This window comes from Dasypus novemcinctus, chromosome 19, assembly GCF_030445035.2.
Source record: "Dasypus novemcinctus isolate mDasNov1 chromosome 19, mDasNov1.1.hap2, whole genome shotgun sequence".
In the NCBI taxonomy this organism is placed as follows: domain Eukaryota; kingdom Metazoa; phylum Chordata; class Mammalia; order Cingulata; family Dasypodidae; genus Dasypus; species Dasypus novemcinctus.
In genome coordinates, this window is record NC_080691.1 from 9,540,748 (window position 1) to 9,565,705 (window position 24,958).

Genomic DNA, 24,958 nt, shown 5'->3' on the forward strand with positions numbered 1-24,958 from the left:
AAAAAAATTAGAGCAGTTGTTGGTTTGCAGAAAAATCGTGCACAAAGTACAGAGTTTCCATATGCCTCCACCTTGGAGTCCCTGTTATTAACACTTTAAATTAATGTGGTGTCTTTGTTACAGTTGATGGAGAAATATTATAATTAGACTCTTCACTATAGTCCATAATCAACATTAGCGTTCACTCTTTATGCTGTTCAGCAATGTGGGTTTTGTTTTTAATTTTTATTCTGGACACACACACACACACCCTTAACATTTCCCAGTTTATCCTCTTCCAAGTATGTAACTCAGTGGTGTTAATTACATTCAAAATATGCCACCATCACTAACATCCGTCATCAAAACTGTTCCCTCACCACCCTGTACCAATTAAGCATTAGCTCCCCATTCTGCACCCCTAATCAGCCCCTGAAAACCTGTATTTCTGACTTTAGGAATTTCCATATTCTTATTATTTCATATGAGTGTGATCATACAGCATTTGTCCTTTTGAGTCTGGATTACGTCACTCAGCGTGACGTCTTCAAGCATGACGTCATCCGTGTTGTAGTGTGCATCAGGATTTCCTTACTGTCTATGGCCAAAGAACATTCCATCATATGTATAGACCATACTTTGTCCATTCATCTGTTAATGGACACGGTGGCTTCCATCTTTCAGCACTTGTGAAAAATGCTGCTATGAACATTGGTGTGCAAATATCTGTTCGAGTCCTTTTCCAGTTCTTTTGGAGTGTATACTTAGAAGCGGGGTTGCCAGATCATAGAGTAATTCTATACTTAACTTTCTGAGGAACTGCCAGAACTTTTCCCACCATTTTATCTTCCCACTAAGGATGTACAATTGTTTCTATTTCTCCACATTGTCTTCAACCCTTATTTCCTTTTTAAAAACATTGTCACCATTCTAGTAGGCATGAATTGGTATCTCACTGTGGTTTTGGTTTGCATTCTCTAATGACTGATGACACTGAGCATCTGTTCATGTGCTTATTGGCCATTTGTATATTTTCTTTGAAGAAATGTCTATGCACATTTATGGGATGTTTTTTGAAAGGAAACAAAGTAATCACATTGTCTAGTAAATACTTCCTCAGCATTTCGTTTGATCCCTAAATTACAAACCTCTTCTGAGCAACCCAGCACAATGGAGGGAGGGGGCAGGAGGGGTCTTTGGAGTGGCCCTTGCTCTGGAAGGCGAGTGACAGACACGAGCTCCCCTCTCTGATTTCACATTCCTTGCATCCCTGCCTCTCCACGTGTGTGGTCTGGGTGGAACCCCCGAGGTGCAGCCCACGGCGCCTGCTTAGCTGATCAGAGCCCAGCACATCCTCCAGGAGGTCACGCTTAGTTCAGAGGTGGGCGCTTAGCCCGCAACCTGGACACCAGAGCAGGCCACCAGGCACAGCCAGTGGAGCGGACCTGCTCTCTGCCCTGGGGGCTGGGTCTTGGGAGGTCCTTGCTGCCACACCTGCCTGGTATGGTCAGGATGCCAACACGCAAAGCAGGAGAAGGACACCAACGGGGAGAAGCAGAAACCAAAACTTCCAGAAGTGCAGGAGTCCACTTTCTGGTGACGTTGTTTGAACCACGAAATACTCTCCTGTGGAATTCAGCTTTACCGTTGTTTTCTCAATCTAGTTTGGGTGGGCTTTTCCTTTTCTTGCATTGAAAGAGCCTCTTTCGATAAAGACAAGAGGCTTGGCGGGGTTCTGCTGTGTGGAACTAGCAATCCTTTGAGGGGTCTTGGGAAGACTTGGAATTGGATCTGCATGTCTTCTGAGGAGTCAAATTGCCAAATTTGCTCTTCAAAAGACATTTCCAAAGGACCCATCCGTCTGGTACCATGGCCAGCCCCCAGTTTCTAGAAGTGAAGGTTTTCAACTCTTAACAGCAATAGCCACCAGCAGCTGCAGTATGCACTAATGCTCACTGTTTGCCAGGAACTTTTATAAGCACGTTCACATAATTCTCAGAACAGACGTAGGGGCTATTTACCCACAACAGCCCAGGTAACGCGCTTTCATCACCCTCCCTATTTCTCACACCTGGAGACACCCAGCCGCTTGCCAAAGCTTAGGAAGGTGGAGTGTTGGGATCTGAACCTGATGGGCTTGTTTCAGCGTCCAGTCTTCTCCACCACCACCTCATGTGACTTACATGTCCTGGTGAGGAAGAGGGAGAGGGCCACTGACACGCCCACTCCTCCAAAGGAAGGTTCGCTCATCGGGCTCAGCCCGATGTAAAGCAGCAGCACCTTCCTGCCCAGCCTCAAGGTCAGGCCACAGGCTTTATGCCAGCCGGACCTGCTCTAGACCGGGGAAGCAAAGCCACTACCAGGAGCCCAGAGCGTCCCCTTCTGTTACGGCAGCAACAATGCAGGACTGAAAAACTGTGCTTCAAATTTCCAGGTAGTGGGTGACCCAACTCAACACATTTAAACAAGACAGAACAAGAAAGAACCCTTTCAGATGCAAAAGCCAATAACTTCCTTAGGAAAACTCTCCCCAACAACACAGGCTGTCAGAAACACATACACACAGTGTCAGTCACTTTTCACTACGTTAGGCCTAGGTTCTTACTCATGCAATCTTCTCTAGAAGCCTTCTTTCATCTGATGCCCAGAATGCAAGGGAATCTGAAAGACCAGAGAGGACTACTGATTTTTTTTAAATCTTACCTCTTCAGGTTGTATTACATGGTTAGCCTCCCTGCACTTCTCAGGGGTTAAGTCACGGCCTAACACACCTATTCTTGCTTTGCAGAGAAGAATCCCCCAAGAGGTGATGAATATCCTGGAAAGGACCCTGGATTTGAAGAGAGAAGACCCCTTGCTGCCTCTGACCTGCTGAGTAGTTTGGATGAATTACGTTCAATTCCTTTGACGCTGTTTCTTCACCTGTGACATGAAATGGACATCGTATGTCCTCCCATGGCCCACTGGGTGGAACGTGGGAGAGTGTGGGCTATGGTGTGGACCACTGACCATGAGGTGCAGCAGTGCTCAGAGATGTATTCACCAAGTGCAGTGAATGTGTCATGATGATGGAGGAGGTTATTGTTACGGGGGGAGGAGTGGGGTAAGGTGGGGAGAGGAGTGGGTGAGGGGGGTGGGGGTATATGGGGACCTCATATTTTTTTGAATGTAATATTAAAAAAATAAAGAAAAAAAAAAGACCATTAGGCTGCCCACTTCTCAAAGGTTTGCTGTGATAATCAAATGGGAGAAGACCCATGGACACTCTTTTGTAAATAATAAAGCTCCATAAATATAGGAAGACTTTCTGTAAATTACCTTTACTTGTATTACTCAGATGTTTTTGTTTTTTTTAACTTCAAGAGTTTATATGAGCAAGTGTATTGAGTCTGTAAAAACATTGTGAGAATTATCTATTTCTGTGTAACAAATGAACCCCACAAATTTGTGGCATAAAACAACACACAGTTTTTATTTCAAAGGGATCCTGGCAAGGCTCAGCTGGATCCCGGGCTTCAGGTCTCTCCATCGAGGTGTTGCCAAGGCCAGCGACTTATCTGAAGCCTCGACTGAGAGGGGAGGTCTCCATGCCCACAGTGTTGGTGGTGGGATTCAGGTTGGCTCAGGTTATAGGGCTGAGGGCATCCGCTCCTCTCTGGCTGTCGATAAGAGACCACCTTTGTTCTTCACCCTGTGGGCCTCTCTAACTTGTGTCAAAGCTGGAAGCCAAGACAATACAGAGAGTCTTCCAGCAGTTTGGAGGCCACAGTGTACGCCAGGTCATCATGGGAGTGACATCGGGTCCCTTGGGGTTAGACATCCCATAATACTGGGTAATTAGACATCCACAGTATTGGTTAGAAACAGGTCACTGGCCCAGCCCATACTCAAGAGGACAGGATTATACAATGGCATGAATACCAGGAGATGGGCATCACTGGGGGCCACGTCAGAAGCTGCCTTCCACCACCCCCTAAACTGGCTTCCCTGGTAACAACAGCTATCACCCTGGGCCAAGCATTTGACACATGCTGACTCATTCACTCTATTTTTTTTTTTAATTTACATTTTTTTGGTCTTTATTTTTTTAATGTTACATTAAAAAAATATGAGGTCCCCATAAACCCCCCACCCCCCTCACCCCACTCCTCCCCCCATAACAACAATCTCCTCCATCATCATGAGACATTCATTGCACTTGGTGAATACATCTCTGAGCACCGCTGCACCTCATGGTCAATGGTCCACACCATAGCCCACACTCTCCCCCAGTCCACCCAGTGGGCCATGGGAGGACATACAATGTCTCGAAACTGTCCCTGCAGCACCACCCAGGACAACTCCAACCTCTGAAAATGCCCCCACATCACGTCTCTTCCTCCCACTCCCTACCCCCAGCAGCCACCATGGCCACTTTCTCCACACCAATGCCACATTTTCTTCGATTACTAATCACAATAGTTCATGAATAGAATATCAGTAAGTCCACTCTAATCCATACTCTATTCCTCCATCCTGTGGACCTTAGAATGGTTGTGTCCATTCACTCTTGAGGGCAACTGTAAGAAATGGGAAGCGTCGCCTCCATTTTAGAGATAAGGAAGCTGAGCAGGGAGAGGTTCAATAACTTCCTCATTGTTGGCCAACAAACAAGTGGCAGAGCCGACTCCAACTGCAGAGCCTCATCTCTCAATGGCTTTGCAATACTTATATGGTTTTTTCCTGGAAGAAGGGACTCATAATACCCCTATCCCCTGGTGGGTGCAAGAATTGGAGATCATCAGAGGCTGAATCAGAATCTCCACATAGAAATACTGCAGCCATCAGTTGGGGTGGGTGGCACTGCACACTGGACAGAGCAGCCTGTTTTGACTTGAATGTTATGTTTGTTTGGACCAGCTCAGGGGACTGCCAGAGATGATGCAGCAATGCCCTAAGCTCTTCCCACCTTACTCCTCAGCAAGGCTGCTAGAAATAACAATTATTATAAAGGTAATATTTACTGAGCATTTACTATGTAACAGGCACATTCTAAGCTTTTTACATTTTTGAGTTTATTTTTATCTCTATGATATTTCCCATGACATTCCCATTTTATTGATGAGGAATCAGGTCTAAAGTGTAAGTTTATCAAGACTGTACAAAGCCTGGATTCAAACTCAACTACAGTCTTGCTCCAAAGAGCACAGTACCAGGAAAACAGCAGCTGCTCTGAAAACTGGGGACATCTGAAGATTTTGCCATGATTGTCATCACTACTGCACACCACAAGCAAGTTCTTGGCTTGAGGCAATGGTGGTCTTACATAGCCCAGTCCTCTCAGGGCTGCCCAGCTCCCATGCCCTCCTGTCCCTTCCGCATGCTTTGACTTTTGAAACAACTGCCGAGCTCTGCCTCTCCTTCCCATCTGGACGTCAAGATTCTGCTCCAATGTTTGCTTGCTGGATAGTCTTCCAATTCAGAGCATCCCCTCTTTCCAGGCCCTTGGCTCCATCTTAGTTTTCCTTCAAGTTTCATCCTTTGAATATTGTCAGATTCCTACTTGTGGCAGAAACTGCTAGCTGTCTCCTTCTATTTTGCCCTTCTCACTAGGAACAAGACTAATGGGCAGAAGATGACACTTCCCAGCATTCCTTGCAGCCAGGTGTGGCCAGGTGTCTGTTCTGGTCACAGAATATGCATGGAAATGAACATGTCCAACTTGCAGATCCTGCCTTTAAAGGGAAGAGATGGGATCTCCATTTTCTTTTAGAGCCCTACTTCCTCCCCTCTGGCTGGAATTTACCATAGTGGTGAGCTACCTTGGGTCACATCAACCAAGCAACACCTTCGGCTGGTGGTTCACCAGGGCATCTGGGTCGCTGATATCTTTGAAGGGCAGGGCTGTCTCACCAAGTCAAATATTTACATGAGGAAGAAGTCAAGTGGCTTGCTCCCTTAGTGATTTGGGGAGTCCATCACAGGAGCTGACCTTTTTATCCTAACCCCTTCCCAGCTACGTGGTGAGCATGCAGTTCCAGCCCACGGTGTGCCTCTGCCTGCCTCATTGCAGGAGTGGGAGGAGCAGAGACCCTTGGCGGAAGCAGCTGGGGAGGTATACAGGTAGCTTGTTTTATCGTTAATTTAAGCCTCAGTGCTTCCTCCCAAGGTGGAAATTAAAGGCATGATGGATGAGGTGTCTTTGCCATTTAGCTGGCCTAGTTTACACACAACTGGTGAGAAAATACTGCACTTGAGATGGAACGACAAAGGAATAATAAGGACCACTTATGAAGAATTAATGTGATGTTGAAAACAGAAAGAAAAAAGTTATTAGGTTACCGGGAAAGGCACGGAGAGCGGCCTTAGCAAACAGCCTGTCCCGGGTCTCTGAGACGAGAAGCAAGTGAGGGGTTGGGAGGACTAATTTAAAGTTATTAAAATAATCGCTCTGTGTTAGGGGCTGCTTTTTAAAAAATAGGCGTTGCTGTGTTTGCTCGCGAACAAAAAGCTCTATCATCCTGCCATCTTACGGAGTTTGATGTCACTCCTGGATCTTTGATGCCAAGGAGGGAAGGAAATGCCCAAGATGGCAGGAAGGGAGCTGACAAGCCACTGGCCTCATAGAGACGCGTTTGCGGGAGGAGGTGGAGGAAAGCTGGACTAAAGGTGCAGTTTTGCTTGGTCTCCTGCCATAGTCTTAAGTCACTTGTTTCTTCTCACACCACTCTCCCCCATGTGTTCTCACACATCAGCAGGTAACCTACGTGTTGTACATCAGTGTGATTGTGCTGCCTTCCTGCTTAAAAGCCTTCAGAAGCTTCTCGCTGTCCTTAGGGTAGAGACAAAATCCCTTCTCCAAGGCCTGGCGCACATGTCCTCCCTTGCGTCCACTTCCATGAGTTTTCACGTGCTGGCGCCATCTTGGATCACGTGAGCGAGGAGCCCCTCGTGGTCCAGAGCCACAGGGAGAAGGACCCTGGGATACTGACGGCATTACAGAGCAGAGCCTTCACACCAGTCTAGAGCCTCGTGCGAGAGAAAAAGAACATTTCAGCCACCGTTAAACCAGGTCTCCGTGGCAAGGATTCAATCTATTTGCTGACCAATACATTCGCTTCTTGTGGTTTCTTTACTACCACACACCTCTTCACAGCACTTGCCTGAGTTGCAAATGAATATTTCTTGGTGTGTTTATTTACCTATTCTCCTCCTTTGCTAAAGGACAGTGAACTCCTTGGGGCCGGGACACATACCTGTTGAAGTAAGTTGTTTCAACCCAGTTATGCCTGCTGCCTGGCAGGTACTCAGGAGTTATTTGACTAATGAAAACGAATACACAGATTCAGGGGGCTCACTCTGACACCCTCCAGGCCGGTTTATAGAATCAGGAGGTTGCTTACCATGAAGGTTTAAGAGGTGGCTGCGGGTTGAGCTGTGTCCCCCAAAAAAGGTTTGTCCACGTGTCATCCCCAGTTACCTGTAGGTGTGACCTCCCACCCACAGGTAACTGGGAATCAGCTAAGATGAGGCCGTGTTGGATTAGGGCAGCCCTAAAGCTGACGACTGGTGTTCGTGTAAGAGGAGGAGACCCAGGCACAGACACCCAGACACCCAGGGAGAAGGCCCTGTGAAGACAGAGGGAGAATGCAAGCAACTTCCACCCGAGCCAAGGAGCCCCCGACCCCGGAAGCTGAGGGCAGCCAGGCAGAATTCTCCGTGAGGCTCCAGACGGAGCGGGGCCGCCGGGACCCAGACTCCAGGCTCCTGGCCTCCGAAACGGAGAGCGAACACCTTTCTGTTGTTTTAAGTCGTCCAGTTGGGGATACTTCATTCTGGAAGTCCAAGGAAACTAATACACAGGTATTCAGAAGTCAACATTAGAAGAGCCCCATGGCCCCCAGGCTTTGGGGGGACAGGCCAGGACTCCGCTCCCTGCAGGTCGTCTCCACGTCCAGAGCGGCAGCCTGGCATGAGATGTGACAAAGGAACCCCAGATTTCCTTCCGGCTCACAAGGGCCCCACTTCAGCCAAGCTGGGTGGCCTTGTGGGCCGGGATGGCATCTTTAAAAAGGTCCATACATCCAGCGGTGCCCAGCACAGGGCCTGGCACACAGTGCTTCTAAATGCCTTTGAGCACGAACACGTGCTGGCCCTTCTCTGTCACAGCCACTGTCTGGGAGGTGAGGCCAGCAGGTGGGCAGGGGCCAGGTGACAGCCCTGGGAGGCTGAGAAGAGCTGGGGTCTTATTCTGGATGTGACGAGAAGCCCCTGGAAGCCTGAGGCTAAAGGCAGCTCTGTGACCTGCTGGATGTCTTGAAGAGAACACTTTGGCCACTTAGAGGAATGGATGGGGGCTGGGGCTGGGCGAAGAGTGGGCAGAGAGAGCCCAGAGTAAGCCAGGACACGAGGGAGAGCTGGCAGGGGATCTGCACAGGGTACGGGCTCATAAACAGTCACCGTCTTTGCGGCAGGTCTGTGGACACGCGGCACAATTCCCCAGGGCAAATGCCACGCCAGGGCATCCCAGGACATCCTAATAAACCACGGCTGGATCCCCACGTTGACTTGCTAGCCAAGACGTTTGTGAGGAAGTGAAATTCGACCCTCAAAGGATCAAAGAGCTTGTTAGCACTGGGGGGCAGCAGGACGGGCTCTGTACGGGGGGACGGCCACGTCACGCTTACTCAGCTCATCCACTTCAGCTTTATTGCACAGATATAACCGCACAAGCAAAAAATGGTATTTGGACAAGGTTATTCAAAGCAGCATTAATCGTAGGAAAAACTGGAAATAAACTAAACATCCATTAATAGAGACTGGTTGAGCTACGTTACGGTATATGTATATGCCGTAAGACGCAGATGTTCTTTAAAAAAGGGGAATAAAGACGTTTATGCCCCGATATAAACTGCCAAGAAAAATAAACAATGCTATTTAAAGGTGGGTAGAAGATAGATGTCTGTGAATGTGTTTGCAAACGCATAATATGTCTTTGAAAAGATGCACGATAAACTGCGAACTGTGATTACTGCTGGGCAGGGCCGCTGGGTGGCAGGAGGACAGGTTATTTTTTGTGTGTAGGTTTGTTTGCTCTTTGAAATTAGGACTGCTACATGCGTTACCTAGCCTCTCCTCCAAAATAAATTAAAATGATTTAAAAAAAAGAGGGGAAAAATGTGCCTTAGTAAAGGGACAAATTACTGCAAGCTTGGGTCCTCTGGCACTGGGTTATCATCAGTCAAAGCAGCAATTAGCCCCCGCAGGTGCCCGGGCTGGCACTGCCCACCCCAGCCCAGCAGGCTGTCCTGAGGTGGGAGCAGAGGGCAGAGCCAAGCAGCAGCTGAAAAACTCCAGGGAGAGTGGGCGGGAGGACACCGAGGGACGTGGTGGAAGCGTGTGGGTCGGAGCCAGGGTGACGCGGGCCACCGGGGGGGAGGAATTCTGTGCCTCCGTCACAAGGACACACCAGGGGGTGCTGGGCTGCCGAGGAAAAGACGTCGGGGAATTTATGGAAGTCTGGCTCTCTGAAAATGCAAGAACCTGCATTCTGGGTGGGCACTTCCCATATATGCTAGCTCATCTGGTCTCTGGGACACAGGTGCTATAAAAATGAATCATCTGCATGGTGGGAAAGACTCAACGAGCAAGCTGTGCAAAACCACACGGCGTCCACGCAGGAGACCGAGGACCGATTCCATGGTCCCTGGCTCTGCAGGCCAAGCTCATCCTCTGGGGGCCGCAGTGCCTCATGGAGTACTTGGGCTGCAAGCGTGCCACGGGCACAGCTTTCACCTTTGAGGCAGAAAAATACTAAGTGTCAAGGAAAAGGAGACGGCCGGTTTTCTGGTGCTGCGCGCCACCTTCCTGTGAAGACCAGCCAGGTACGAGAAGGGCCCTTGGCCTGAACAAGGGGTGGTGGGATTTACAGGATTCAGACAGAGCCGATAAAATCGACATCCTCACGGCAGCCCCGGAGGGGTTGGGAGGCTCCAAACATGTCCTCTGTGACGCACAGAGCCTTGGGGCTTGGAAAGCCACTCACAGTCCTGACCTTGCCCCATGGCCCTGACCTTGTCTATGGCCTGACCTTGCCCCACGGCCCTGACCTTGCCCCACGGCCCTGACTTTGTCCATGGCCCTGACCTTGTCCATGGCCCTGTCCTTGCCCCACGGCCCTGTCCTTGCTCCACGGCCCTGACCTTGCCCCACAGCCCTGACCTTGCCTCCTGGCTCTGACCTTGCCCCATGGCCCTGTCCTTGCCCCACACCACTGACCTTGCCCATGGTGCTGACCTTGTCCATGGCCTGACCTTGCTCCATGGCCCTGACCTTGCCCCACGGCCCTGTCCAACAATGGAGGGGCTGCTTCAGGGGAGGAGCTCCACCCACACCGCTGGCAGGAGGGTCTTGGAGGCAAGAGCCCCGGTTCTGGAGCTCAGCAGCCCTGCGTTGGGGGCTGCACCCTCGGCCTGCATCCTGCCCTAAAGTCCATCGCTGGTCTAGGAGAGCTTGGGGGACTTGTCCTGATCACTAAGACATTTCAGGGCAATGCTGAGAGCTATATCTGCATATTTTCAGCTTCAACTGGGGACCGTATGTCAGAACTGTGACGGGAACGACGGAAACAAAGTCTTGCCTGCGGCTGTGAGAGAATGGGGCTTGGGTCCATGACGTGAGAATTGAACTTCTAGAGACGGGGTCAGGCTGGGGCTCGGGAGGGCCCTTGAGTGTCAGAACACAAGCTCCTCATGTCGCTTCACTTAAGAATCTCTTCTTGGTCTCAGGGCAGCAGGAGCGTTTGGATTCAGACACAGCAGAGTTGAAATACTGACAGTAGCAGTCAGCAGCTGAGCGAGTTCAGCAAATGTTTTAATCATTACGAGCTCCACAGTATTCTGCAATGGATTGCTGTGAAACAAACCACCCAAAACTTAGGGGCATAAAACAAAAATAATCATTTTATTGTCTCTCACGGTTTCTGTGAGTCAAGAATTCAGGGAGGGCTTGGCTGGGTGGTTCTGGCTTGGGTCTCTCCTGCAGTTGCAGTCAGCTGGTGGCTGAAAAGGAAGAGGGGCCCGGAGCCGCCAGCGGCTGGCTGGAATCATTCTCTCTTCATGAGGCCCAGGGCTTCTCCTTGTAGTCTTTCAGTTTGGGTTAGTTGGGCTTCCTCTCAGCATGGCCGCCTCAGGTCTTTCCACTCAGGTTAGCTGGGCTTCCTTTCAGCGTGGCAACCTCAGGACTTTCCTGAGGTTAGCTGGGCTCCTCTCAGCATGGTGGCCTCAGTTCTTTCCACTCAGGTTAGCTGGGCTCCTCTCAGTGCGGTGGCCTCAGGTCTTTACACATGGGTTACCTGGGCTCCTTTCAGCGTGACATCCTCAGGTCTTTCCACACGGGTTAGGTCAGCTTCCTTTTGGCATGGTGGCCTCAGGTCTTTCCACTCAGGTTAGCTCGGCTCCTCTCAGCATGGCAATCTCAGGACTTTCCCCATGGGTTAGCAGGGTTTCCTCTCAGCATGGTGGCCTCAGGTCTTTCCTTGCGGGTTACCTGGGCTCCTCTCAGCATGGTGACCTCAGGTCTTTCCTTGCGGGTTACCTGGGCTCCTCTCAGCATGGTGGCCTCAGGTCTTTCCTTGCGGGTTACCTGGGCTCCTCTCAGCATGGTGGCCTCAGGTCTTTCCTTGCGGGTTACCTGGGCTCCTCTCAGCATGGTGGCCTCAGGTCTTTCCTTGCGGGTTACCTGGGCTCCTCTCAGCGTGATGGCATCAGGTCTTTCCACATGGGTTACCTGGGCTCCTTTCAGCATGGTGACCTCAGGTCTTTCCTTGCGGGTTACCTGGGCTCCTCTCAGCATGGTGGCCTCAGGTCTTTCCTTGCGGGTTACCTGGGCTCCTCTCAGCGTGATGGCATCAGGTCTTTCCACATGGGTTAGCTCGGCTCCTCTCAGCATGGCGGCCTCAGGTCTTTCCTTGCGGGTTACCTGGGCTCCTCTCAGCATGGTGGCCTCAGGTCTTTCCTTGCGGGTTACCTGGGCTCCTCTCAGCGTGATGGCCTCAGGTCTTTCCTTGCGGGTTACCTGGGCTCCTCTCAGCATGGTGGCCTCAGGTCTTTCCTTGCGGGTTACCTGGGCTCCTCTCAGCATGGTGGCCTCAGGTCTTTCCTTGCGGGTTACCTGGGCTCCTCTCAGCATGGTGGCCTCAGGTCTTTCCATGCGGGTTACCTGGGCTCCTCTCAGCATGGTGGCCTCAGGTCTTTCCTTGCGGGTTACCTGGGCTCCTCTCAGCATGGTGGCCTCAGGTCTTTCCTTGCGGGTTACCTGGGCTCCTCTCAGCATGGTGGCCTCAGGTCTTTCCATGCGGGTTACCTGGGCTCCTCTCAGCATGGTGGCCTCAGGTCTTTCCATGCGGGTTACCTGGGCTCCTCTCAGCATGGTGGCCTCAGGTCTTTCCTTGCGGGTTACCTGGGCTCCTCTCAGCATGGTGGCCTCAGGTCTTTCCTTGCGGGTTACCTGGGCTCCTCTCAGCATGGTGGCCTCAGGTCTTTCCTTGCGGGTTACCTGGGCTCCTCTCAGCGTGATGGCATCAGGTCTTTCCACATGGGTTAGCTCGGCTCCTCTCAGCATGGCGGCCTCAGGTCTTTCCTTGCGGGTTACCTGGGCTCCTCTCAGCATGGTGGCCTCAGGTGTTTCCTTGCGGGTTACCTGGGCTCCTCTCAGCATGGTGGCCTCAGGTGTTTCCTTGCGGGTTACCTGGGCTCCTCTCAGCATGGTGGCCTCAGGTCTTTCCTTGCGGGTTACCTGGGCTCCTCTCAGCATGGTGGCCTCAGGTCTTTCCTTGCGGGTTACCTGGGCTCCTCTCAGCGTGATGGCATCAGGTCTTTCCACATGGGTTAGCTCGGCTCCTCTCAGCATGGTGGCCTCAGGTCTTTCCTTGCGGGTTACCTGGGCTCCTCTCAGCATGGTGGCCTCAGGTCTTTCCTTGCGGGTTACCTGGGCTCCTCTCAGCATGGTGGCCTGAGGTCTTTCCTTGCGGGTTACCTGGGCTCCTCTCAGCATGGTGGCCTCAGGTCTTTCCTTGCGGGTTACCTGGGCTCCTCTCAGCGTGATGGCATCAGGTCTTTCCACATGGGTTAGCTCGGCTCCTCTCAGCATGGCGGCCTCAGGGCAGTCAGCTGGGTGTTGGCTTGGGGCCTGTGTATGCGCTGACTTGTATCTAGCTTTGGAAGTCCAGTTTCAAGGGGAAGGGACATAGACTCCACTTAATGGCAGAAGAGAATGTTCTTGAAAAGCATGTGGGATGGGTGTGGTAGCGCAATAGCCCCCAAAAGTCCACATTCTAATTCCTGAGCACATGAATATGTTACCTTGCAGGGCAAAAGGGACTTTGCAGGTACGGTAAGTTAAGGCTCTTGAGATGTGGAGATGGCCTTGGATTATCCAGGTGGGTCCTCACAAGAGGGAGACAGGAGTTTGGATTGGGGGAAGGTGATGTGATGACAGGAACAGAGTTTGGAGAGATGTGGTCAGGAGCCGAGGAACGCCAGCACTCTCCTCCTGCGAATCCCTCTGCCAGAACCTCCGAGGGCACCAGCCCTGCCCACTACTTCGTTTTATCCCTTTAGGACTCATTCTCGACTCTGATCTCCAGAACCGTGTTGCTTTAAGCCACCAAGTCGCAGTCATTTGGTACAGCAGCCACAGGAAACGAATACCGTGGGGTATGTGGTTGGGGACATTTTTGGAAAATACCATCTGTCTCGCACAGCGTCACCAGCTGAACACTGGTCACATTGACACTCGCCACGAAGGCTTGGGGAAAGGTGTGATGTGTGTACAAAGCTCCCAACACTGTGAAAGTTCTCACAGGCGGGGAGTCCTAGCAACTATTTCACAGAAGCTCCCCAGTTTCCTTTGGGGCAAATCATTTTCTCCATCGTAGGAGGTCTCAGTGGGCAATAAATCACAGCACCCTGTACTTTCAAATACGACGGACCCATGGAGACACCTCTTGAGCCTCTTCAGACTTGAGGTCAAGGTCTACTGGGGCCTCAAGTAAATCTCTTCCCTCAGGCTCCTTCTAAGACGCTCCTCTCCACCTGTCCTCCCCTCCCCCTCCCCACGGGCTTCCAGAACATTCTCTTCTATGAGTTTAACTTTTACAAATGACAGGAAACACCAGCCACCTCCAGCAGCTGTGCTTCTACCTCTGCCACAAGCCGAAGTCCCAGCTGAAAGTGTGTGTGTGTGTGGGGAGGTACACTTTAGGGAAGAGACACACAATTTGTGTATCAATAAATTATCCTGCCATAAGTGTTGCCGGTAGCCCGCCCAGTGCTTTGGGTGGGTGGCGAGGGGGCACATTTTTAACTTCCTCAGGACCCAGAATGCAAATTTATGCCACTGACTGGGAGATTTTAATTTGTGGTAGAGTTTGTTTAAGAGGTAATCTGTGCTAACTTCAAATACCTTATAGAGAGGACTTGGTGTGGGTAATTTCCTTTATGGAAAAGTAGATTATTGCAGTACATCATATCTCTAAGCACAGCTATAGCTGTTCATACTCAGCAGCTATCAGCACACTCATATTCTGGGATTCTCCAAAAACAAATAGCTGGGTATATTTACGTGCATAAGATACGCAATGCAGACTGATTAAATGAATAGTAATGGGTTTTCTATTCACTCCTTCCAGATTTTTTTGGGAAAAGGCCTTGTTTTATTACCTGCCTCGTTTCCTCCCACCTCCTGAAGCAGCACGCCCTACAGTGGCTGCCCACTCTTGAACTGGGCAGGGCAGTGGGGGCAGCAGCTGCTTCTCTCCCAGGAATGGCAGAAGAAAACAATCACTTGGGGGCCCCTGGAAGCCAGTGGACCCCGACAACACCCAGGCACCCCTGGGGAAAGCCGGCTGAACTGCCAGCCCGCCAGACGAGAACGCGGGCCGCGAGGAAGGCAGGGCCCCAGGCCCCAGGCTGGAACTCCCTGTGGGCATGACTCAGCTAAAGGGGGGCTCATGCCACTCTTCAGGTGCCGTGCTGCCGAAAGAGGCCATGACAATAACACTTCATACACACAGTCTCCCAGCAGGACGTGGTCCTGAGAAGGCGGACACACAGGGCCCTCTTCCTCACCTCCGTGGTTTCCTGTTATGATCAGTTCCCAGCACAGGGTGGGGGCTCAAATATCTGTGGAATGAATGGACTCAGGCACATTGGGTTATGCTGTCCCTGGCTATTGACGAAACAGGGTCAGAGGGCCGTGTGCCCCAGCCCAAGGAGAGCTGTTGGAGGACTCGGTGGGGGAGCGATGCTGGGGGAATGCTCCTTGGATCATGGACCACCCTACGGATGATGGTCGAGGCCCCAGAGGATGCAGGTGCAGTGGGTGCGCGCTTAGAGCACCTGCCAGGCACGGGGCCCCGGAGAACATGCACGGAGTGGGCACGCACTTAGAGCACCTGCTGGGCATGCGGGGGCCCTGTGCGGTTTGGTCTGCAATGGAGGGATGACGTGGTCAACGTGAGGGGGCCTGGCCCTCTGAAGGGGCTGGCGTCGCCAACGAGTCCCCCAAAGGGGTACAGTCTACCCGGGGCAGCTGGCTTGCTGAGGACTTCGTGCCTTGAAGGTTTGGGGAGTCAAGGTCCTACAGAAATGGAAGATCTGAGTTGAACCGCTTCCCCGCCTGGACCCCAGCCCTGAGTGGGCAATGACAAGACACTGGGGACCAGCAGTGCCTGCCTCGCTTCCTACAGGACACCAAATGCCGGTGCAAACCTTTCTAGGAAAAGTTGCAAACCACCGACAATGCTGCTTGATCTGCACGGCGATTCAAAACTTCCAAGCAAATGTTCCAAATGTTTAAAACGTTGAGAAGCTGGGAGATCCCGTGGTGGGTAATCTGGGTTTCCAGCTGCTCTAGGAAGTTCCAGAGCTCTGGCAACGCCAGGCTCCAATGCCCGAGTAGGAAGGGTCCCGAGCCTGTGGAGTGGATGGTCCCTTTAGCTGGGGGATGGAGAGCACGTCTGCCCGCTCGCCCCCTCCATTTCTGTACTTGTCAGGCCCTGTGAGTCCACAGCCCATCTAAATGGCTCTGAGTCCCACGTGCTGTCCCCTTGCCACGCCCTGCCATGGGGCCAGCCTTTCAGCTGGCTGCCCTTGCATTCACTGCCCACAGGTCAAACCTCCAGCTGGGATTAGCAGGGACAGCAGCTCCAGGGACCAGCACAGGATTCCCCACTGCGTTTCCCGAAGGGCAACCCAGGACCCTTGAGTAAGGTGGCAGCACACAGAGCTGTCCATGCTTACATTCCTGCAAGCTGAAGGTTAGTTAAAAAGAAGTCTCTGTTGGAGCCAGAGTCATTCTCACGGCTCAGACCCGCGCTAGACCCCTTTCTACCCACTGGCAGGACACAGCCTCTGGCCGGCCACACTGGCTAGCCGGACTTTAATAAGAGTTTCAGGTTTCCACTGTTTCCTGTCTACGTTCACCTTGAATTTGTGGCAGCCATACGAGTTCTTCCCATTTATTTATTGACATTAAAGTTATTTTAAAAGAGCTTCTTTTTCAATTGCACAAGTACTTAGTCGGATGCTCCCGCCTGCTGAGCCTTTGTTTCTTTTTCACGGCCGATGGCGAGACTCCTCAGCTCACAGTAGCTTTGAAAAGATTCACCGAAATATCGTACACAGAGCATTTTGGAGCATGTCAGGTTCTATGAGATATACAGGTTATTATTTTGGGAGCTTTCAAGCACTGTGAAATATAGAGAATATTACTTTTATTTAAATTTCTATTTTTAAGATGCTAGGCTTGCCTCCTGAAAGAGAGCATAAGAATAATATTTTAATAATAAACCTAAAAGGAAACTTTGAAGGGACACGAGTGACTCCATTTCAAGAAAGGTCTTTAGGAAATGCGAGCACTGGGGTGCAGGGCTCTTTAGAGACAGAGTCAGGGTCCTTCGCAGTCGCAGCCACGGGGGTGTGTGCCCGCTGTGGACTAACTTCAGAGAACACCCACGGGTCAGGAAAGACTCGTCTGGGCACGTCACCTGAAGGAACGAGCTGGGGAGGCGAAGCACCGACGTTGTAGAGCTGGCGCCGGGGGCCGGCTGGCGCCTCCGTCCTTGCCGGGGTCACCCCACAGGCCCTGGGGAGCTCTTGCCGAGCTGCTCTCAGCGGCTGGGACCGGCCAGGGCACCGCGGCTTGAAAAAGGCAAGTGCGCTGCAGGGGGATGTAGGAGCACGCTCAGGGCCAAGGGCGGGTTGCGTTCAAATGCCCACAGATGCTCCGCCTGGCCCCCGGCTGCCTGCCTGCCTCCTCCAGGGCCGGACAGCGCCGATGCTCATTGCTCGGGGGCCTCAGACCCCGAAGTGCGAGGCACAGCCCTGTCGCTGCTGGCTGAGGCTGCACGGGAGCTGAGATGCCCTGACAGCTGAAAGAGCAGACCAGGGGACTGACAGTCACACCCTTCAGTGCAAGTGGGACCAGAGGCAGGTCTCTTCTGGGGTCCAGGGGGGCTTCTAGGCAGACAGGCTGGTCTCAGCTCGCAGAGCTTGCAAGCGTGTGTGCCTGTGAACAGCCTCCTTGCTCACAGTTCTCCCCCGGTCATAGGCACACGATGCCTTCAGCCAGAAGCGAGGTGGGGGTCCCGGAGGCTTCTGGAATCTTAGGCTAGGTTAGAAGCAGACTCCAAGGGGAGCGGTCATTCGCAGTAACTGATTAAGGGAGTTTTTCCAGGAGAGGCAGATGAGTGAGGGGAGTTCAGGTAAGGGGAAAGGGGGGCGCAGACCAAGTCCAGCTTCAGCACAGCCCAGGGAAGCTCTGGGTGCCAGTTAAAGTTTGGGGCTGTCCTCCCAGGGGAGTGCGAGCCGGGCTCTCAGACCCCCACCTGGAGGAGTGGACACTCGCGGTTTCCCCGGCAACCTGCAAGGGTGGGCAAAAGGGACTCAGTAGCCGCAGGGCGGGGCTCTGGGAAATGCAGGTGTGGGGTTCAGGGCAAAGCCACGAGGGGGTGGTGCCTGCAGAAGTGGGGAGCGGGCCCTGAAGGGCAGCCTGGCGGAGAGCGTCCAGCGACCCGGGTGACGCGCCGGCCGTGGTTCCTGGTAGGATGGGAACAGATGAAGCCAGCGGCCCCTCAGCTGCTGCCCAGCCTTCCCTCGGCCCCCAGAGAACTGCCACGGGCAGTGCCCGCAAACCAGGTCCTGAGGGCAGTGGTCACAGCCACAGGCTTTGGGCAGACCTGAGTGGCTGAATTCCAGCCCCACCTCTGAGCGAAATGCAGCATTTACTGCAGGTGCCTCGGTTTCCCCACATGTCAGGAGGGCACCGTAGCCTGCCTCCTCCGACTGCTGGGAGGGTAGACGGAACTGGGACATGCACACCCCACTGGAGGAGCGCCCGTAGCATGTGCGCTGTGATTCTGCTCTCCTCACACGTGCAGCTGCCGTTTGGTGAGTTTGCCACACGCCAGGTGCTGAGCTCCTGTTCGGGACTTCCAGGGTCTCTTCCTTACATTCCGGAAAGAATCGAGGCCATAGACTGAGTGACCTGGGCCCTCGGTAAACACGTGCTGAGTGCACGGGCCTGGGAAAAGGGGAAGCGGCTCTCCTCCCAAGGGGACCCCGTGCAGGGACGTCTCGGTGGTGAGGGACCTGTACCAGCTGGATCGACGGGTCTCCCTGCTCCACGCCACCCTCCCCTGACTGCTGGGGTGCCAGTGGGCGTGACACCAGCGGTAACCATGGATGGCTGGCCGCTGGTCTCTCATGGGAGGAGCTGGCCCAGAGGGGGTGCTGCTCCTGAGTCTGGGCCCCAGGTCACAGCGGCGAGGGGCAGACACGTGCCCACAGCAGCAGTCTGCAGCCAAGCCCAGCAACTCAGCCCAAGAAGTCTCAACCTGAGCTCACTCCATGTGGGCCAAACTGCTGCCAACCTATAGCGCAGGAGCATGAGAGGAACGCTTACAGCTGTGAGGTGTCAAGCTTTGGGGTGCTTTGTTATGTAGCACTATTGTGCCCATCGCTGACTGATACACTAGATTCTCATACTAGACTGCTTTCACATGCCAAGTGGATAACGCTTAAGGGCCAGATATAAGCGATGGGGACCAATGGGGACAATGGGACAGTGGCAAGCAGCAGTTTTGTGTGTCCCACCTAAAGTCATTCAGATGCAATTTTTATTGTGTTGCAGAAAACAAAGGTCAGACAAATTCAGTTTATATGTGCTAAAGAACTGGAAGAAAGCAGTGTAACGCCTTTAAGGAGAATTGCATACCGACACATCCTCTCGTCTACCACGTAGTTTTTGAACAATTTTAAGGGTTTGTGGGCCCCTGGGGCCCACCTGCGGTCCTGGTTTGAAACCTCTAAACCAGATTGGCGTCCAGGGCACGACGCTTCACCGACACACGTGCTGAGCCTCCGCTGGGAGCTGGACGTCGAGGAAGCTACGCTCCCTCCCGGCACGCAAGGTCTCCGCCGGCATCTAGCAGTGCAGGGAAGCACCTGGGGACACGCATGGGGCTGTGCCTGTGCATCAACCACGAGCTGTCGTCCTTTGGAGTGTGCGTCTGCAGCGCCTTTCAAGAGACTGGCTCAGGCAGAAGAGATGCCTGGAGCGGGAGTGGGGAGCCCTCAGGGCCAGCTTTCGGGACCTGCGTGGTGAAAGCGGGGGGTCTCGCCGGCAAAGGCGCTGGGGTGGCAGGGCCTCCACGGGCTGCCAGCTGTTGCCATCACCCCAGAACACGGGGGTGCTGCGGGGTTCTGCAAATGCGGCGCAGCTTCCGTGGCTCAAAGCAGCTCCTCTTCTAACTGCGGAGCACACGAGGGGCTTTCCCAGGACTCGAGGCAAGGGCCAAATCACTCTCGGCCGCCAAAGCTGGCGCTGCTGGCGATGGCTCCCGAGTCCCGCCGAGAGGCTCCGGGGGCTGCCGCAAATCACAGGACGGCGGGAGCTCACCGCCGACAGGGAGCCAACCGGGCCAGTATCTCTCTGAAGGCAGACGGCCCTTTGCATCAACCTGACTGGTGGCAGGAGGGGGGCCCTGGGGCCCCTGGACCCCCGCGCTGCTCCTTAGAAGGCCCTGAATGCCAGGCCTCCTACGTAAAGAGCGGCCACGGGCAGGGCTGTCGGCGGGCGCTGGGCACAGGCAGGGCTGTCGGCGGGCGCCGGGCACGGGCAGGGCCGCCCCTGCTGTGGGCCGAGGACTGTCTGCTTGAGGACTGGAGAGTGGTGTCCACAGCCCAGAACCCAGCCCTCCGCTCAGCGCCGAACGGGCATGCCCGTGTGCCCCACCGGAGGAAGGCTCGGAAGACTCCAGACTCGGGGGGCACGGCCCTCACCCCCTGCTTCTGCTAATGGGCTGTTTCCCAAAGTGCCCTGGCGATGTCCAGGGGATTTTAGAGGGGTGTCTGGACAATCATGCAAAATGACTCATGGTTTTCTATTTATTATACAGTGTGTTAGAAAATAACACAGAGTCATAAATGTATCATTTCAAGGCTATATTACTAAAAACGAAGTCACGCACAAGGAGTGCGCCCCGTAAGGAGAGCCGCCCAGCGCGAAAGAAAAGTTCAGCCTGCCTGGGAATGGCACTGCCCACATGGAGAGCTGACACAACAGGATGACGCAACAAAAAGAAACACAGGTTCCTGTGCCGCTGACAACAACAGAAGCAGACACAGAATACACAGCGAATGGACACAGAGAACAGACAACTGGGGGCGAGGGGGGAGAAGGGGAGAGAAATAAATAAAAAATAAATCTTAAAAAAAAAAAGTCGATTTAAAGGAAAATACTAAGTGACTAGCGGTACGCGTGGGCCGTGGAAAACGCAGGACTTGGGTGCGGTCCCGCCGCTGCCGAGACGCCCCTGTACGGCCTGCTTTCCAAGGGGTTCTGCAGTCTTCCCAGCAATGTCTTTTGGATGAATTCCCCTTCTGCTTAAATCAGCGAGGATGGTTACTTCAGTACGACCGAGCAGGCTCACCGAGACCAGTACCCACAAAAGCTTTCCGTGTCGTCACCCGCCTTGAACACGAAGGGCAAGCTGATCTGAAGATCAGGGTGTCAGCAGCTTGGAAGATGCCAGCCCGGCTACCGGGCCCTGGCCCTCCCCCGCGGCCTCGCCCTCCCTTCCCGGCTGTCCTCCCGCCCTTTCCTGCATCCACTCCAGCCGAACACCTTCTTCTCGTCTCTGTGCAGGTCCCCCTGACCTCACAGATCTAACCACCTGCAGGGCCTGCTCTGCTGTTATTCTCTCTCCTTCTTCCAGGAGGGCTCAGGGGCAACAGGTACAGAGTGCCGGCCGCCTTGGACAGCTGGGCAGGAGGGGATGGCGCCTTCCAGGAGGGCTCCCGGGCCCCACCTCCCGGTCCTTGCCTCTGTCTTGAGCGTGGGCTGCTGAGGAGCTTCTAGAACAGACTCCAGCGACAGCGTGGAGCGGTCACCTGCTCGTGACTTCCGTCTTGTGGCGCTCTTTCTCCCTGGCTCTTCTGGCACGCTTGCCCCGGGGACAAGGACCCCTGGCGGGGAGCTCAGAGCGCTCTCCCGCCAGCGACCCTTGGGAACTGGATCCTGCCAGCAGCCGGCTGAGCTTGCAAGCGGCTCTGTCCCCGGCTGGGCCTTCAGCCGAGACCCTCGACCGGGGCGACACCTTGCTTGCAGCCTAGTGAGACCCTGAGACGCAGGACGCATTTGGGATGTGCCTGGATTCTTGACCTATAGAAACCAATACCTGTGGCTTTTTAAGCCTCTAAGTTTTGGAGTTATTTGTTACACAGCAAGGATGACAAAGATGCTCACCTTTGCGCTCCAGGTAAAGTGCTCCCAGGTCGGCCTCTCCCAGCTGGGCAGGCGCCTCCCCCGCCTCCGGCTGCCCGTGCTCGAGCTGTGTCACCCTGGCCCAGGGGCTCGCCTGCGCTAGGTTCCTTGAGGGCAGAGCCCGGGGCTGACTGGTGGGACGTCCGCCCAGCACGGAGCCCGGCAGCTCGTGCGTAGGAAACCAATGACACTTTCCCAAGGACAAAGTGAGGGGAGAGTGTGCGAGGGGGTTCCAGCCGGCGGGAGCCCCGAAACGGGCTCGCCAACGCCACGCGCCCAGGCCTGACGACAGCCTTCACCCACGCTGCCGCCACGTGGAGTCCGGGCGCTCAGCGCGAGGTCGCGGGACGTGGAGGCGAGAATGGGCGCCCACCTGGCTCCCGCAAGCCGGTGGGAGCCGGCGCAGCACCCAGCCGCCAGGCCTGCGGGAGCACCTCTCCCAAATCGGCCAGAAACACCTGTCTTCCAAGACCGCAGGCGAGGAGAGCTGTGGCGGGCAGCGTGATCAGACCCCGGCCGCCCCCAGCCCCCAGCCCCACCCTAAGCGTGGCGGAGGACGGCGCGGATTCACCAGGGGAAGCGCTAGGGGTTCAGCGCGGCACCCGCTGCCGAACAAGGACTTCTGGGGCAACGGCAAGACGAAAACCAGGCAGGATGTCTTCTCCTTCCGCAAACATAAATGAGCCCAAAGAAGTTTCCAGAAGCCTCGGAACAAACAGGGGCACCACGGGGACTCTGGAACTTGCCGCGGCAAGGCTTACCTCCCTCCCTTTGGTCTCGTTCTGAAATGAACTTTTTACACATAAGTTCACTTTCTGTGAATTGCACATGCACTTTTATTTGCACTACCCACGCGCCTCTTGATTAATTAGGCTTTATTACCCCGGATTCAGGAGACTCACTTTGGCCTCTGATCTCCAGCATATGAGGAGGGGCCCACGCACACGTTTCTCCCCTGCCGTTTTTACACATCTCCTGTGCTCACTCCCAGATGTGCTGGAGACCCTTCTCGGGGAAACCACAGCAGACGTGGGTGTTTGAATCTGTGAGCTTTGCAGGGCGCTGTGTTTCTGCTGGGGATACGTTAAGGGAAGGACGGAGGAGGGGCTTTCTGGATGAAAGAACGGGGCGTTTCTAAGGCAACTGGAAAACATGCAGGACTTTTCAGGGCTGCCTTGGAGCATTCGCTGAATGCAGTTATCCAATGAAGGCGCGTTTCCTCCCTTATAGCCAACGCTTCTAGACAGTGTGCCTTGGATGCAGCAGGAGCCCTAAAACTTGACCAAACCTTCTCATCCTAAGAAGCCACCTTCAGGCAAAAGAGAAGTGGACAAAACAAACATGCAAGCTGGTTTACCGCTGCATTATCTGTAAGAAAAGATGCAGAAACATGAACTGTCCAAAAGTAGAGTTGCTCACTCACGCTGTGAGATCCATACGAGGAGTATCATGAGGCCATTAAAAGTGCCCGAGGGATGTTAAATGCCATGAGACTGTGTTTTCTGTGTACGTGGAAACAAAAGAACCTAAAAAAAGCGCTGTGTGTACTATGACACCACGTTTGTGAAATGAAGACGTCCACACCGTGCATTTCCAATACAGAGATGTCAGAGAGGCACAAAACACTGCCACGATGAACCAGCGTCTTAGTAGTGGGTGTCCCTGGGTAGCAGGGAGCGTGGCATATGATTTTAATCTCTCCCACCTACCTGTGTTTACCAAATATTCTCGAATGAGACTGTGTCACTTTAGAGTCAGGAAACAACTATTTTAACCCGCAATCCCAGAGGTCTACCAGAACCCCATGCTTCACGTCCTTGACAGCTCTCACCACGGATTGTCACCTCCTGTCCTTCAATGGCATCTCGTGGATGACCTGGTCTCACCCTCTGTGCCAAGGTCAGCCCCTGGGCAGCAAAGCTGCCGCCCACCACTGGGGCTGGGGGGCAAAGGGGACCCCAGCAGCACAAGGTTCCCTGAGCTTGGCTCTCTGCCCCGAGCCCCAAGCGCAGAGCTGTAGCAGGTGCACCTGGCACTGACCACCGCGTGCCCGGGCCGCGGGCCTGACCCTCCCCTGAGCCCAGCCCCCGGCGCAGCGTGCGGCGCGACCGCTGCTTACCTGCCACGCGGCGCGCCCAGGCGCTGGCACACGACCGTCGTGGTGGCGTGCCTGCCGCCGCCCAGCTCCTGCTTGACGTCCCACCGCCGCGGGTCGCGGGTCTGCGCACTCAGAACCGTCACCCCCTTCTTCACCTTGGCTCTGCGGGCGAAGGCGGGAGAGCGCGAGGTTAGAGCCTGCTCCGTGCCGGGGCCGGCCGCCCGCGGCGCCCGCGCTGCCCGCGCTGTCACGCTTCCGCCTCTGTCTTGCGCGGTGGCACACAGAGGGTGCAGAGGGGGCCGAAGGCGCCCTGCTGGGCCGGGCCGGCTGGGGGGCCCTCAGCTGTCCAGGCCCGAGGGGCAGGGGAAGGCGCCTCGGCACGCACGAGCCAAGGAGCGGCGCGGGAAGGGTCAGCAGCATGGGTTGGGGCGGACTGCACAGACCGGGGTCCCCACCTTGCCTATGTTGGGGGCCCCCACCCTGCCGACGTCATGGGTCCCCCCTTGTCCACATCGGGGTCCCCCACCCTCCCTATGTCAGGGGCCTCAACAGCTGGCAGTTTTGCCCCATGGGTCACTGGCATTGCCTGCAAACGTTTTGGGTTTTCCTCCTGCTGCAGGGGGAAGGGTGCTGCCGGCATCTCGTGGGTACAGGCCAGGGACGCTGCTAAACATCCCAGAGTGCACGGGACAGCCTCCCCACCCCCGAAGAACTGTCCCACCCACGTGCCCCTGGTGCCAAGGCCGAGAAACTCAGGGGCAGGTTTAGGTCCTGTTCCTACCCATTTTTAACTGTGTGGCTTTGGGCAAGTGACAGAACCTCTCTGTGCCTCAGTTTCCTCCTCTGTAAACAGGGAATGAGTTGAGATTAAAGTAGTTAATACATATAAGGACATTAGAACAGTGTCGGGCATATAATTAGCATTTCACAAAGGGATTGTTGCATTATTCCACGGAGGTGCCCGGAGGCTTAACGTGACTCGCTGGGCCTCTTGCTGGCTCAGCTCTGCGAAGATGAACTAAATTGAGGACTTTATCAGACGGCAAGGAGCTGTCTGGCTAGAGCAGCCTCTCGAGG

General features: G+C 54.2%; 1 protein-coding gene across 1 annotated transcript in view; it reads right to left on the minus strand.

The window, feature by feature from the left end:
• The window catches only part of TMEM132C (transmembrane protein 132C), a 377,044-nt gene that overhangs the window by 116,865 nt on the left and 235,221 nt on the right, over positions 1-24,958 (minus strand). Inside the window, 1 exon segment of the mRNA XM_058281216.1 lies at positions 23,903-24,043. Within this exon segment, the coding sequence (XP_058137199.1) occupies positions 23,903-24,043 (141 nt within the window).